We start from the raw sequence: 15657 nt of genomic DNA, 5'->3' as shown, positions 1-15657 counted from the left end.
AAAAAAAAAAAAACACCCATCCGTGATAGTTATTCTGGCAAAAAATGCAAAATTCCACATTTTTTTAGATAGGAGCTTTAAACCTCTACAGTAGGGTTCTCTGATACGCTGAATATTATGGTGTGATTTTCATTAAGGTTCTATAGTTTTTAGGGGGTCTGTCCCCCTTTTTTCGAAAATCAGCCAAATTTTCTCAGGCACGTAACTTTTGATGGGTAAAATTAAATGAAACTTATATATTTGAAATCAAAATTAAAATCTGATTCTTTTGATGTATCTATTGGTACCAAATTCCCGTTTTTTAGAGTTTCGGTTACCATTGAGCCGGGTCGCTCCTTACTTACAGTTCGTTACCACGAACTGTTTGATGAAGTTTGAAAATTTAATACCTTTCTATTCAAGTGGTTAAAAATAAAACTCAATTAGTTTTTTTCTTTCTATTTGGTAAGAAAAAAAACAAATACAAGGTATAAATAATTTTATTGAGAAAAAATGTCGTTATCAAAACTTTAGTTTAAATTTCTGAACTACTTTTGCTTTTATGCTTCTTTGTTTGCGCTCTTTTCTTTTTCTCTTAGGTTGATAGAAAAACCTGGTTGCTGAAAGCTCAAAGCAGGGCGTCCATTCGGACCTACGTTTGTGAAGTCAACATTAGCACCACCAGCTCCAGAACCCGGCTGGAAGCCAACTGGTTGACTAAGTGAAGAGTGACCAAGACCCGTATGACCGAGTCCAGTTTGGGCTACTGAGGACTGACCAAGACCGGTTTGACCGAGTCCAGTTTGTCCAAAACCAGTTTGACCCAGTGTGGACTGACCAAGACCAGTTTGACCAAGACCAGTTTGTCCGAAACCAGTTTGACTCAGTGTAGGCTGGCCAAGACCAGTTTGACCGAGTCCAGCTTGTCCGAAGCCAGTTTGACTCAATCCTGTTTGACCAAGTGCAGTTTGTCCCAAGCCAGGTTGAGTAAGTGCACTATTAAATCCACCAGCAACTGGAATAAAAGTTCTATTTAAAAGACTTTTTGACTAGAACAAAGTAAATAAAGCACTCACACAGAACTTGCTTTTGATCTCACAATTTAAAGCTAGAAACTAACAAAAACAATGAATATTCAAGCAAAATCAGATTTAGGCTCTTAAGCTGTTTAGGCTAACATTAAGTACTGAATTTTAAATATAGCAATTTCAAAATTGGATAAATAAATTGAGCCCACATATTAATGTTTTAGTTACTAAAGGACCAAAAATCAGACTGTTTCTGTTAAAAGACTTATTACCGTGTTTAAATCATATGGCCAAGAAGAATCAAATTGTAAGGTATAAGCCTTAATGGTATTAAATAAAAAAAACAAGTTTTTTAAACTGAAAGTAAGGAGCGACATTAAAACTTAAAACGAACAGAAATGATTCCGTATATGAAAGGGGCTGTCCCCTCCTCAACGCCTCGCTCTTTACGCTAAAGTTTTTTATTGTTTTAAAAAATAAAGTTGTGAGACAGAGTCAAACTTTAGCGTAAAGAGCGAGGCGTTGAGGAGGGGACAGCCCCTTTCATATACGGAATAATTTCTGTTCGTTTTAAGTTTTAATGTCGCTCCTTACTTTCAGTTTAAAAAACTTGTTTTTTTTATTTAATTTCTGATCGTTTTTTAGTTAATGCAGCTTTTATTTGCATAAAAATTTTACTTTTCAAAGTAAAATTTTTACTTTTAATTTTTTAAAGAGGGGGGAAACTAAAAAGTAAAAAGTTAGTATCCTCGATTCCCTCTTTTTTACGACACTGGCTAATCATGACAAAACGAAAAAATTGCAAAGAAGAGTTCTCACGGAGAATCTTAAATCATTTTTATTTCACTTGCTGTTAGTATCCTCGTTTCTCTCTTTTTTACGATTTTTGTTTTGTTAAAAAAAATCATTTATTCATCGCGTATCAGGTGAACGGTACTGGACTATTTCCGCTCGGTCTACGATGCAATAACCAGACGATAGAGCAAGTCATCAATTTCAAGTACTTAGAAAGTGCTATCCACAATTCAAGATCATGTAAGCAAGAAGTCAAGCTAAGAATCGGTCGGGCTAATGCATCCTTCAGGAAACTGTCTCAAATATGGTGCAGCCCGAAGCTCTCTCTCCAACTCAAGGTGAGGCTGCTCAACAGCAACATCCTCTAAACGCTTTTCTGTGGTTCTGAAACTTGGCAGATTGATCAACAACATGAAAAGAAACTCCTCGCTTTCGAAAACATGTGTTTAAGGCGCATTCTAAATATCCGCTGGTCTCAAAACGCAACAAACGCTACTCTACAACAGAAGACATCTCATCCACTTATAACCTAAGTGATCAAATATAAAAATTGGTGATACCTAAATTATGTAATCCACAGGTCCGAAACTCGACTACCAAACGTCGTCCTTCAGTGGAAGCCACGTGGTACCAGAGGTAGAGGATTCCCATCAAACACCCTGCGACACAGCTACCGGGCCGACCTCACGAATCTCAATGCCTCGATCCAACGCAAATGGAAGGATGTCTGGGTAGCTGCAGCGATGAACGATGAATCTTTTTGGATGCCCTAAGCGCCTCTGGAGGAACAGGAGGACCTAAGATCTAAGGCAAGGTGTTTGGTGTGTTTAATTCTGCATTACCTCCAAATATACATAATCGGCAAAATTATCTCCGAATTTTGCCTGTTGGTCATCGGTATGTGTTCAATGCATTAACTAAAAAAAGAACTTTCCAAAAATAGCTTTTTCAAAGAAATAAAATAGCCTTTTTGAAATTTATGACGAACAAAAATAAGGACTATAATAATTGAAATTCAAACAACCAGAAAGTACTATCAAAGAATAAATAACACCCAAAATAAACAGAAATTAAAAGAAATAATCATATTAAACATAAATATGCCAGGTACTGATACAGTCTCTCCAGATATCTAAAGAGAAGAAGGCCTCATTATTGTTGCCCCGCCCCCCTGAATAGTTTAAATAGCCATAAATTAAATGAACACACAATATTATACTGACTCACAAGCAAATCATGTACTCGGTAATTCCTTTTCTACATCTAATACTATAAATGGCATTAGGAAAACTTTACGCAAAAACCAATATATGATATGGTTTGAGTTGTTTTGTCAAGCTGTTAAGCACTGGGCCCTTCAGTTTTCACTGATCACATTGACCTTCTTCAAGTTGCAAAAACGTCTCCTAATTATAAACAGACACAAATTGCTACTGCTCGCTGTAAATTAAGTTCATTTTTATGTAACATTAATAAACAAATAATCAATCTAACAATTAATACAATTAATTGTTCCAATTATGAATGTGGTGATGATGAGACTTCATATCATTATCTTTTTGAAAATGAAAGAGCCGAAATGCAATTTAAATTAAAAGAGTTTTCTTACTCTGATATTTTTATTATTAATATTATTTGGTTTATTAAAGAGGCTCGGTATGCCGTTTTAGCGTACTTGAATGGAACAAAGGGGCTGGATATTGTTTTTTCCCTTTGTGCTATTTAGTAGATTGTATTTTGTAGCTATGTTTGTGATATCTGCAAGTGCTGTATTTTATATATTAGATAGTGAAATACTCTGCACGGATTTAGTCACTGAACAAAATTATTCATTTATACTGATATAGTATCAAACGTATATCTATCATTACAACAGGTATCGTCTATAATTATATGATAATGTTACACGACATTTATCATTACCATAAAATATGCCAAGAGGACGACCCCGAAAAAGATGCCAAGTTAATGACCTTTTAAGCTTCCTTCAGATTATTATATGTAAATCTTTGAATAACAAAATGCAAATACCAAGAGGGGGTTATCAGGATTTTAGAAATGCCTAAGTTGGGGCATGACCCAAAATCAGTCTGGAATAATTGTTCTAATAGATAACTGCTATACAGGAATTTCCTGCATCAGAACTGTCAAAGATATGTTTTTACAAATGCCATTATTATCATCTTTAGTCCTTATATTTGTGCAACCTTAGCACTAATATGCTAAATTTATATTCAGGGTTTATGTTCTGCTTTCGGGCCTTTCAAAAATAAGAATAAATGCCAATTTCATTTAAACAATAAAGGAAAATCAAACTCAGCCATTAAAGAATCAATAGAAAATAAAATACCGGATCCATGATTTTTGGAAGGGAGAGATTTTTACTTGAAGTTTAAACTATTTTCCCTTTCATTTTATCAACCAATTTTTTATTTTCAATTCATATGGAGGTGATTTTTTTTAAATAAGCTGGAAAAAATCACTTAAGCTACGGTAATCACCCTTACTCTGGACCTACCACAAAAAAACAGAAGGATATTTAAAAAAAAGATTTACTTACGAGGAGCTGAAACTCCTCCTTGTTGAATAGAAGTCGATGTTAGCTGAGTTTGAGTCTGTATTACTTTCCTTCTGACACCACCTGAAAAAACAGAAAAACGAAAACGATTAATATAATTAAAAAATCAATAAATTTATAAAAACTGACAATCAATGAACGATGTAACTTGCCAAGGTAGAGACAGAGACGAAAAAAATACACTAAATTTTGACGTAAACGACTGGGTAGAAGCAGGGGCAACCCCAGGAATTTTTTTTTTTGGGGGGGGGGGTGCAAAATAGGTTGATCCAAAAAAATTGGGGGGGGGGGGGGCGCAAAATAGATTGATCCGATAAACTTGCGTTAGAGCAAGTTTAGTTAACACAAACTTGAGTTAATTAAGTAAATTACACTACTTAAGACTACGCTAGAGGGGGGCGCCCCCTGGATCCGCCACTGGGTAGAAGCAAATGAAAAGTAATGAATATGAAACACTTTACAGGAACCTAAAGAATAGATTTTTGGCAGTCAATTATGCTAAGATTAATAAAGTTCAAATGGCAAAACTTAAAAAAGGAGAAAAAAAAACATGTTGGGTTACATAAATACTGAAACCATGAAAATATGCTAAACATTCAGAAAAATAGCACATACATTAGTAACCAAAACTAAATAGGCGTGCATCAATTTAAAGAGTAAAAGAAAGTATAACAAAATAGAGGCCAAAGATGGCAATGCTAAAAAAATCAAATGGTGTGATAAAAAAAAACTTATAAATATTTATAAGGATTAAGATCATACAACTTCCAAATAACAAGGGCAATGAAAATTTTATCTAATTGTTTGAATTGGTCAATACGAAATTTGTAATTTTTTTCATCTTAAGAAATTAGATTAAGTTAGAAAAATTAAACCTGGAGTTTTTTATTTTGAATGAAAAACCTTCATATATAGTTATACAGTTTTTGGCAGCAGAAGGGTGTCAGATATTAATTAAGAAATATCGGTCAAAAAGCAGCAAATAAATTAAAAACGCATGGCATAAAATAACTTAAGAAGACTTAGCTATTCTTTAAAGATTTAGTTATCTTTTGGAACAAAGTAATTCCTGAAGTTTGATAAATGTAAAACAGTTTTCCAATGAAACTAATTTGTTTCTCTATGATTTTTTTTTTTTTTAACTAAAGCATACAAGCTGATTTAAAAACGTCATAGATTAATTATGTAAAAAAAGCAAGAAATATAGCAGTTTTAAAAAATTTTTTTATTTTTCATAAATTAAACTTTTAGCGGAGAAATAATGCAGCATGATTGAACATTAGATATAAGAGACATAATTGAAACATTGAAAAAATAAACAAAATGGAAAAAAATTCATAGATGATCCTAAGAAAATTACAAATAGGAACTCATAATATGGAAATTCAAACACTGATAGCCTTTAAAATTGGACGAGAATGAAACGTAAAAATCTAGTGAAAGGAAAGAAAATGAAGGAAAAAAACAATAGAATAAGGAGTAAGATAAGTAAACAATTCTTGCTTTTGGCCTGAAAAAATATTTCTTTTTTTAGTCTGGTAATAAAAAAATCAACGACAATTAGTTTTAATATCCATTAATGGTTGAATATATTGCATTTAAGATTAAATCCTAATCACTTACTGTTCACAAAACGTTCTTCTAGTTCTTCTGCGCCTTCAGTTTTTTTGTCTAAGACTGGTTCGGCAGCTACCCTTTTGTCTGCTACATCAGCAACTGGTTTGGCAAGTATTTCCTTGTCAATAACAGCTACAGCCGGTTTAACGTTTTCAACTTGTCGCCTAACAATAATCTTACCTGGAGCAGCTAAAAAAGGCAACAGCAGTTTAGTATTAATTCTTTTATTATCTTATTTTTATTTCTCAGTCTATCAAAATTAATGGTCTGATATTAAAGCCTTTTTTCCGGATGTGTTTATCTGTACAAAATTAGATTTTGAGCTATTTGTTAGTCCCGTTTGCTTTCTCTAACAAAACAAATTTGGATAGGCTGCTGTTCTAAAATCCGGGACACATACGAGAAGTGAAGTTTGGTTAATGCTAATGAAATAAAACAAAATAGGATGAAAATATAATAGTTTATGAACAAACTTGGGCTATGTATTTGCACATTAGGGGGGAGGGGTAAAGCATAGCATATATTAAATACGGAACCTAGCCTAGGTACCTTTTTTCCCCCTAAACCCCAAAAAAATAAAGTTCAAATATAGTTTTCGGAGCGACAAACCCTTGTTTACGCTGCGTCAGACATCCACTTACTGGGCAATGGCTATCTGATTTTTGCTTTTCTCGGTGCGTGTGTCCCGGATTTTAGAACAGTACCCAAATTTGTTATATTTGTTACTATTACGAAGCAAATAAGTGCTTTCGTGTAAAGGTGTTAACTGTTTTAATACTTGTTTAGTAACTGTGGTAACTATATTAACTAAGTTTACCGATTGAAGAATCCATAGATAGAACAAACTATGGTCAAAATATTTAAAACTGAAATTGTTATCAGCGGATTTTCAAAGAGTCCTGGTACAAGATTCGTCCACTTTTCGGTATACGTCAAAACAATTTTTGACAGGTTTCTATAGATTTATGATTTGCTTAATGTTTAACGATTAAAAATAAATAAAAAACGAGTGTATTTTTTTCTGATTGCCTAAATACTTAAGAACTAAATTTTGAGAGGGTTCCTTAATTTATTGGCCTAGTATCCTTGAAGCACAAATGTTTATAGTATTGACAAAATGGGCGTTATATTAAAGAACTTAAATATTTGTAAAAATAAAATGTAATTAAAAGAAAATTGTATTTAAAAATGTTAGTTGAAATTTTATTTCTTTAATAAAATTCAATTTTATTACATCTATATTCACAAAAATTTATATTAAACTAAATTTGCTTGCAATCAGACATTAATCTGCATGTTCAATGTGTGCTTCAATGTGTTTAATTTCATTTGACAAATTTTACCTTGGAGAAAACCAAAACATTTAAAAAATTTTTTGAAAAGCACAATAGTCAAATGACTCTTACATAAAATTAAATAAAAAAAAACAAGTTTTTTAAACAGAAAGTAAGGAGTGACATTAAAACTTAAAACGAAAAGAAATTATTCCGTATATGAAAGGGGCGGTCCCCTCCTCAACGCCTCGCTCTTTACGCTAAAGTTTTTTATTTAAAAAAAAATAAAGTTGTGAGGCAGAGTCAAACTTTAGCGTAAAGAGCGAGGCATTGAGGAGGGGACAGCCTCTTTCATATACGGAATAATTTCTGTTCGTTTTAAGTTTTAGTGTCGCTCCTTACTTTCAGTTTAAAAAACTTGTTTTCTTTTATTTAATTTCTGATCATTTTTTAGTTAATGCAGCTTTTATTTTGGCTCACCGTCATTGAATAAATAAACAAAATTTGCATAAAAATTTTTCTTTTCTTTTGCTAAATGGCTGTCTCTAAATTTTGTTCTGACGTAATTTACAAATTAACTTACGTAACGAACTTCTATATTCGTATATTTTTCTTCTGGCGAAAAATACAAAGTTGCAGATTTTTGCAGATATGAGCTTGAAACCTATGTTATAGGGTTTTCTGAGACAATGAATCTGACGGTGTGATTTTCATTAAAATTCTTCCACATTTAGGGGATGTTTCCCAACTCTTTAAAAAATCAGGTGAATTTTCTCAGGCTCGTAGCCTTTGATGAGTAATACTAAACTTAATAAAATTCATATATTTAGAATCAGCATTATAAGCCCATTCTTTTGATACATTTATTGCCATTAAAGTCCCGTTTTTAAAATTTACGATTACTTTTGAGCCGTATCGCTTGTTTTTTTTATTGTTTTTTTTATTACGTATATGTTATTACGTATATGATGGGGTTCTCCCCTTAGTCAATATCACGCTCTTCACGTTAAAAGTTAAAACAAATTTTAATTCACAAACCCCTGAATCACAAAGGCCGTTTAATTAGAATAGATAACTCTTTTGAAAGCACTAAAAAATGTGTAGCGTAAAGAGTGAGGTATTGACTTGGGGGAGAACTCCCTCATATACGTAATAATTTCTGTTCATTTTAAGTTTTAATGTTGCTTCTTACTTTCCGTTGAAAAAACTTGTTTTTTTTAATTTAATTTCTGATCGATTTTTAAATAATACTTGGAAATCCGGCGCCCCCTTCATAGAAATGTCCCTTATCCCAAAGAAACATCCTCCACGGAAATATTATCCCGAGTAACCACCTCTTCCAGCCCCCCCCCCCACCAGAAATTTTTTTTTTCCTGAAAATGTCTGTATACTTCCCAATAACCAAAACGATATGTAGGCCTAAGCAATGGGCAAAGTTCATAACTTGCAGCCCTTCCCCTGGGAACTATGGGGGATTAAGTCATCGTAAAAGACATATTTATTAGATTTTCGACTATGCTGAACAAAATGGCTATCTCAAAATTTTAATTGGGTTACTTTGAGGAAAAAAAGAGCAGTGGGAGGGGGCCTAGTTGCCCTCCATTTTTTTGGTCACCTATAAAGCGCACTAGAACTTTTAACTTCCGTTCCAATGAGCCCTCCTACGATATTCTAGGACCACTGGATCAATACGATCACCCCTGGGAAAAAGAAAAAAAAAACAAAAAAACAAATAAACACGCACCCCTGACCTTTCTTCTGGCAAAAAATAAAAAATTCCACATTTTTGTAGATAAGAGCTTAAAACCTGTACAGTAGGGTTCTTTGATACGCTGAATATGATGGTGTGAGTTTCATTAAGGTTCTATAATTTTTAGGGGGTCTTTCCTCCTTTTTTTCAAAAATCCACCAAATTTTCTCAGGCGTGTAATTTTTGATGGGTAAGATTAAACTTGATGAAACTTATATATTTGAAATCAGAATTGAAATCTGATTTTTTTGACGTGTCTATTGGTACCAAGATTCCGTTTTTTAGATTTTCGGTTACCATTGAGCCGGGTCGCTCCTTACTTACAGTTCGTTACCACGAACTGTTTGACAAATACATTTCACAAGTTTAAATGATGTGAGCCTTATTGAAACAGCTAATGAAATCTCTTGATGAAAATTATATCAATTAATAGTATAAATGAGCTGTGTAAATCCTAAGAACCCTCCCCCCTCCTCCAAAAATCTGCTGGTGTTGATTACGCCCCCCCTTGCTCTCTACTTTTAATTTGGTATTTGTGTGGATGTAAATTTTATTATACACAATACAAACATTGTCTGTAATAAGAGGTTGCTCTCACCCCAGCACCAATTTTTGGTATTTTTTTTTTAAATATTGTCTGTAATAAAAGGTTGCTATCACCCCAGCACCAATTTTTGGTAAAAATGTGTGGTAATCCAAAATTTTCTCTGGGAATGAAGAGCGATTAGAGATAAATCTCTGCCTTCTCCTCATCTCCTTCAAACTTCTTTCCATGGCCATCACAATAATCGTAGAAAGATAGGAACAATTTGGGCAAAAAGCATACTTTTCGACGCTTCAAGCTCACTTCACTCATAAGCACACAAATACACAGGCCCTTCCCCAAAATGTCTGATTCTCAATTATATACCACCGCATATATATTATCAAGCCTGTTGGGACCCGTGCCCCAAATGATCAGACAAATGGCGTCTTTTTTCATACATGTAGATTTACCAATAAGTTAATTTTGAACTTGGCTCACCGTACAAGAATAATTAAAACGAAATTTTCATATTAATTTTACTTTTTTTTTAACTAATAATAACCTTATAATAACCTAAGTTTGAGTTTTGTCCCAGTTGCTTAAGAATGACTCCTGAATCACAAAGGCTGTTTAATTAGAATAATAACCTCTTTTAAAAGTTATAAAAGAACCTTTAGCGTATGAGCGAGCTGTTGAGGAGAGGCAACCCATCTCATATACGTCATATTTTCTGTTCGTTTTAAGTTTAAATGTTGCTTCTTACTTTCAGTTGAAAAAACTTGTTTTCTATTAAATTGTTGATAGTTCTTTAAATAATGTCGGAAAACCCAGCTCCCCCTCCATGGAAAATTCCCTTCCCTATCGAGAAATTTGTCCATGGAAAGATTCTCCCACGTAAAATAAATTAGCGATGTTAGCGAAAATAATATTGTAATGCATAGTAACAAAACAGCCAAAGAGGTCAAAACTATTTTTACGAAAATGAAAGTCACAAGTGGAGCAATTCTTTCAAACTTTCAGTTGGAAAAAGCTTGTTTTTTTTTATTTAATGACAAGCACAACCTGAAGACATAAAATATCTTTAGTTTATTATCACATAAAAATAATAGTTATTAACCTGCTTAAGGTAAAATTTAGTGCTAAGATTGGCCGGAAAATAACACAAACTAGTTATTGCTAATATCGGCCATTATTTAACAAAATTCGAACTTTAGCGCAAAGGGCGAGGTATTGACAAGGGGGTGAACTTCCTCATATACTTATTATGAGGAAGTTTGCCCCTCGTCAATACCTCATTCTTTACACTAAAGTTCGAATTTTGTGCCGATTCTCTAAGAATGACCCCTGAATCACAAAGGCCGTTTAATTAGAATAAACAGTTGTTTTTTTAAACTGATAAAAATATTTTAGCGTAAAGAGCGAGGTAATTACGAGGGCACAAACTCCCTTATATATGTAATATTTTCTGTTCGTTTTAAGTTTTAATGTTACTCCTTACTTTCAGTAGAAAAAAACTTTTTTTTGTTTAATTTCTGATTTTTTTAATAATGCTGGGAGATCCAGTGCCCCCTTTATGGAAATTCTCTTCCCCAATGAAAAATTCCTCCATGGAAAGATCCTCCCATGTAACCAAATCCCCCCAACCCCCCACAAGAAAAATCCCTTCTGAAAACGTCTGTATATTTACCAATAACCAATTCTATATGTAAACAATGGGTAAAGTTCATTACTTGCAGTCCTTCCCCCGGGGACCGTGGATGATTAAGTCATCCTCAGAGACATAGTTACTAAACATTTCGACTATGCTGAACAAAATATCTATCTAAAAATTTTGATCGAGTGACTTAGGGAAAAAATGAGCGTGGGATGGGGCCTAGTTGCCCTCCAATTTTCTTAGCAACTTAAAAAGTGCACTGGAACTTTTAATTTCCGTTCGAATGAGTCCTCTTGCAAAATTCTAGTGTTTTTGACACCTCCTAAAAATTCTGGTGTTTTGTTAGTTGGTGCACCAAAATGAAACTTGTGCTGAGTACATTTATTTTCTGCATTATTTTCAGATCGATTAAAAAAAAACAAAAAAAAAACGGTGCGGTTCCGTTATAGCGCCAATGTTAAGTTCTTCATCCATTGATACACTGTAGATCCGGTTTCTTCGTTAGTTTCGCCAACACAGAGACAAGTGACAGAATAGATGGGAAATTTATAATTTGGGCTATATATTTGCACATTAGGGGGGTGGGAGTAAATTATTTGGACAGTGTGAAGTTAGAAAACAATTCCTACTTCATAATATGCAGAATAATTGTAGCTAACACATTTTGCCTGCAGACCCACTATATTTTGCCCCTCCCCCCCTAATGCGCGAACATATAGCCCAAACTTGTTTCTAAAGTATTATAAAGTTTCTAAAGTATTATATTTTTATCATATTTTGTTATATTTTATTAGGATTAGTCAAAGTTCTACTTAGATGAAGAACTTGACCTAGGCGCTAAAATTGAACAGCACCAAAAAAAATTCGACTTTATGAAAAGCAGAACTTCATTGTAGAACTGTCTTACCTGAAGCAGTAGCTACTAAGAAAAAAAGGGCCAGATAATTAGCTTTCATTTTAAACTGTCTAGAGACTTATAGACTACTGATTTGAAAAACCAAAAATTATCTTTTATATTGTTGAAGTTGCGAAATATAAAGTGCAGTCAAACAAGAATTTTTGTTATGGGGCATTATTAGGAGCTTGTCTTTTTCAAAGCATTTTGATCACCCGTTGGGTATATCTCGAACAGTTGTTTCTGTATAGCTTGTTAGCCCAAATAAAGATGTCGAAACAAAAAGATGTCTAAAGATTTTTGAATGACTTAGAACAAACTTGTCAGTTAATTCTGTATACAGAATCTGTATACAGAATTAACTGACAAGTTTGTTCTAAGTCTTTCGAAAAACTTTAGACATCTTTTTAATAAAGGGTCTTATAAAGGCTCTAAATTAAAATGAAATTTTGACGAATCCCATTTCCTGGCTTGGCCACTTTTGCCAAACAATGGTAGAATGAGCTTTTTAGACCTGAGTAATTAATGCAGTTTTCCAACTAATTCTTACTTCTGAAAACATATTTAATCCTGCGCTAGTAAAAATTTTATGTGTGTCTAATCAAAGTTTTGTACATACAAATTATTCTGTTTTTGACTAAAAGCATGTTTGATGCATAGAAATTGATTTCTAATATTATTACAAAGATTGATAATTTTAATTGTAAGGAAAAGAGTCATCATTTTTCTAAAGTATTTAAATTTAAGTAATTACTAGAGTCACCTACTGAATCACCTTCTCAGTAATGGCCCTCCCCAGGGCACTCAGTGCGTCCCCAGTTGGTGGACAGGGGAACGTCCTACGGATGTGTAGGGTAACTCCATAAAGGAAGACGTGGACCAAGGGGGGACGTAGCCCCTGGGGGTCCATAATTGAAACTGGGGTACCCTCGCACGGGGGTCATAAATACAGGCGGAGTAGGAAGAAAGCCCCTCTGACGCACACTGAGCAGGGCCCACCGGCGTGTGTACACGTCCCGCTATTTACGAACCTTCTTCCAGCATTGGGTTAAATTGTATGGTAGTGCAGGATACCATCGTGGCAGGATCCTCTCCAGGAGAACAACTGCGAAAGGGCTGAAGATGCAGACTTTGACAACGGCCTCTGCAAGTTGGGTAGGCACCAGGGGGTTCCGGCCCCGATCAGGGATTGGCGTCCCTGCACCAGCCGAGCCGAAGAAACCGGTTGGGCAGTGGCAAAGCAAGTCACTCCCGTAGAAAAAAAAATATGCAAAAGAAACGTCTGTAAAAAACCTCGGATCAAATCCCATTATGATGACAACCCATGTATGCCCCTCGACCAGATTTTTGTACGCCAATAAACCAGTATGAATCGGATTTTGGAACGTAAGGACCATGTCGGGTCTTTCAAAAACTGAACAAGTTCTACAAGAGTGCGAAAACTTTCGGCTAGACATCCTCGCAGTGACCAAAGCACGATGGGAAGGCTGCAGAGAAAAGAAGTTCAAAGCAAAAAGAAGCTGCAGCTGGAGTCGCAGCTATATTGAACCCAAATGCAGCAAAATCTCTCTGCTCGTGGAAGCCAATTAACGAGAGAATCCTGTATACACGATTTGCATCTAACCATACAAAGCTGTCGCTAGTCATCTGCAATGCACCAACAAATGATGCCGATGAAGTCTCGAAAGACGATTTTTATGAAACCCTTCAGTCTGTCCTAGACTCCATCCCTCTCCATGACGTCACTTGCTTGGAAGGCGACCTAAATGTGAAAGTTGGACAGGACAGATCTTATTGCCCTGAGGTGTTGGTACATCACGGGCTTGGAACTATCAACGAAAATGGTGCAAGGCTATTTAGCTTTGCCATGTCGAACGACCTGTTGATAGGAGGTAAGTTATTCGAGCACAAAGATATCCATAAGTATACATGGACATCCCCAGACAAGACTGTCAAAAACCAGATTGACCACTTTCTGATCCGACGACGGCGGAGAACTAGTCTGAAAGACGTGAGGAGTTACAGAAGTGCGGACATCGGGTCGGACTAGGAACTTCTTGTAGCAACACTCAAGTTGAAACTCCGCTGCAACAGATCTCGACAACTAACAAAACTATCAAGAAATTCCGACGTCGAGAAGCTCAGAGACAAGGATGCTAGGAGAAAATTCAGCATTAAACTCTCGAACAGATTTGAGGCTCAACAAGACGTTGAAGAAGCTTGGACGACTATATAACAGAACTACAAAGAAACTGCTGAAAAACTGCTTGGCTTTAAAAATTCAATAAAAGAACAGTGGATATTCCAGAAGACACGGGATTTGATCGAAGACCACAAGAAAATAAAACAGAGCACGCTCAGTAATGTTATTGTAGATTCTATAATATTGTAAAAGTACACTGGAACTTTTAATTTCCGTTCGAATGAGTCCTCTTGCAAAATTCTAGATTCACTGGGTCGATAAGATCACTCCTGGAAAAAAGAATAAAAAAAATAAACACGCATCCGTGCATCTTTCTTCTGGCAAAAAACACAAAATTCCGCATTCGTGCAGATAGGAGCTTGAAACCTTTACCGTTGGTTCTCGGATGCGCTGAATCTGACGGTGCGATTTTCAATAAGATTCTATGATTTTTATGGAGTGTTTCCTCCCTTTTTGAAAATAGGGCAAATTTTATCAGGCTCGTAACTTTAATGGATCGGACTAAACTTGACGAAATTTATATGTTTAAAATCAGCATAAAAATCCGATTCTTTTGATGTATCTATTGGTATCAAATCCCGTTTTATAACGTTTCGGTTACCATTGAGCCGGGTCACTCCTTACTTAATGTTAGTTACCACGAACTGTTTGATTTCGCTTAGCGCAAGTTTCTCAGTTTATTGATAACCATCATATGCTTTACAACAAGAATTTTTTTCTAGTATTTTGTAAAAAAAATAGAAATCAGTAAAATTAACATTTAAACTGTAAAATATCTTATTACATCGTTTTGTTTATCATTAAAATTAAATTTTTGGGACTAATTAGTTTTTGTCAAGGAAATTTTTTTTGACAATTGTTTCTTTGAAAATTTTCACCCACACTCTATGGCTAGAAACTGAAAATGTTATTGATATAATTTTATGCCATGAGAATACTTTAAAAAATGGAATACAACAGAAACCTTGAAATAGAAAGTCTGTTTTTTGCCGGGTTTGAATTCCTAAGTATCCCCCGAGGGAAGTGATGGTGAATTGCCAGGCTGTATCCACGGGGGTGGGGTGGGGTAAAACCCCCCCCCTCCCGGAAATTTTTGTCTGACTCCTAAAAACGTAACAAAAATGGACATAAACAAATTTTGTATTCGCTTTTTGAGTTTTTTTTGTGTAGGCTCCCCCCCCCAAAAATTTTTTTTTTTTTTAGCAAAACCCTATGCGAAAAAAAAAATTCTGGGTACGGCCTTGGGCTCTTTTTACGAGGACCAAATGCTCGGGCCTGTTCATAAGGGCTATAGGCTATAACAAGGGGAGAGAGGTGGTGTAAGGCGTATCTCCGAGTATCTCCCGAGTATCACCTGG

The 15657-nt window shown here is 34.8% G+C and overlaps 1 protein-coding gene across 1 annotated transcript; it reads right to left on the bottom strand.

The window, feature by feature from the left end:
• Window positions 1-463: 463 nt before the first annotated feature.
• On the bottom strand, window positions 464-12166 carry LOC148951676 (uncharacterized). Its single transcript, XM_089091304.1, has 4 exons — window positions 12109-12166; window positions 6004-6186; window positions 4363-4443; window positions 464-994 (listed from the first exon to the last, which is right to left on the bottom strand). Exons 1-4 carry the CDS (start codon window positions 12155-12157, stop codon window positions 540-542), a joined length of 768 nt encoding a protein of 255 aa, XP_088947430.1. The 5' UTR covers window positions 12158-12166; the 3' UTR covers window positions 464-539.
• Between the last annotated feature and the right edge of the window lie 3491 nt (window positions 12167-15657).

This window comes from Artemia sp. Qi Xiang Cuo, chromosome 6 (genome assembly GCF_049724085.1).
Source record: "Artemia sp. Qi Xiang Cuo chromosome 6, ASM4972408v1, whole genome shotgun sequence".
Lineage (NCBI taxonomy): Eukaryota > Metazoa > Arthropoda > Branchiopoda > Anostraca > Artemiidae > Artemia > Artemia sp. Qi Xiang Cuo.
Note: the sequence above shows the minus strand (reverse complement) of the source record. Positions and strands in the feature narration are given on the sequence as shown.

Coding starts and splice junctions, on each gene's coding strand:
- LOC148951676 (XM_089091304.1), bottom strand. CDS start 12,157: ATGAAAGCTAATTATCTGGCCCTTTTTTTCTTAGTAGCTACTGCTTCA. Junction 6,187..12,108: donor CTTAGTAGCTACTGCTTCAG/GTAAGACAGTTC, acceptor TGCCTTTTTTAG/CTGCTCCAGGTAAGATTATT. Junction 4,444..6,003: donor AGAAGAACGTTTTGTGAACA/GTAAGTGATTAG, acceptor CTGTTTTTTCAG/GTGGTGTCAGAAGGAAAGTA.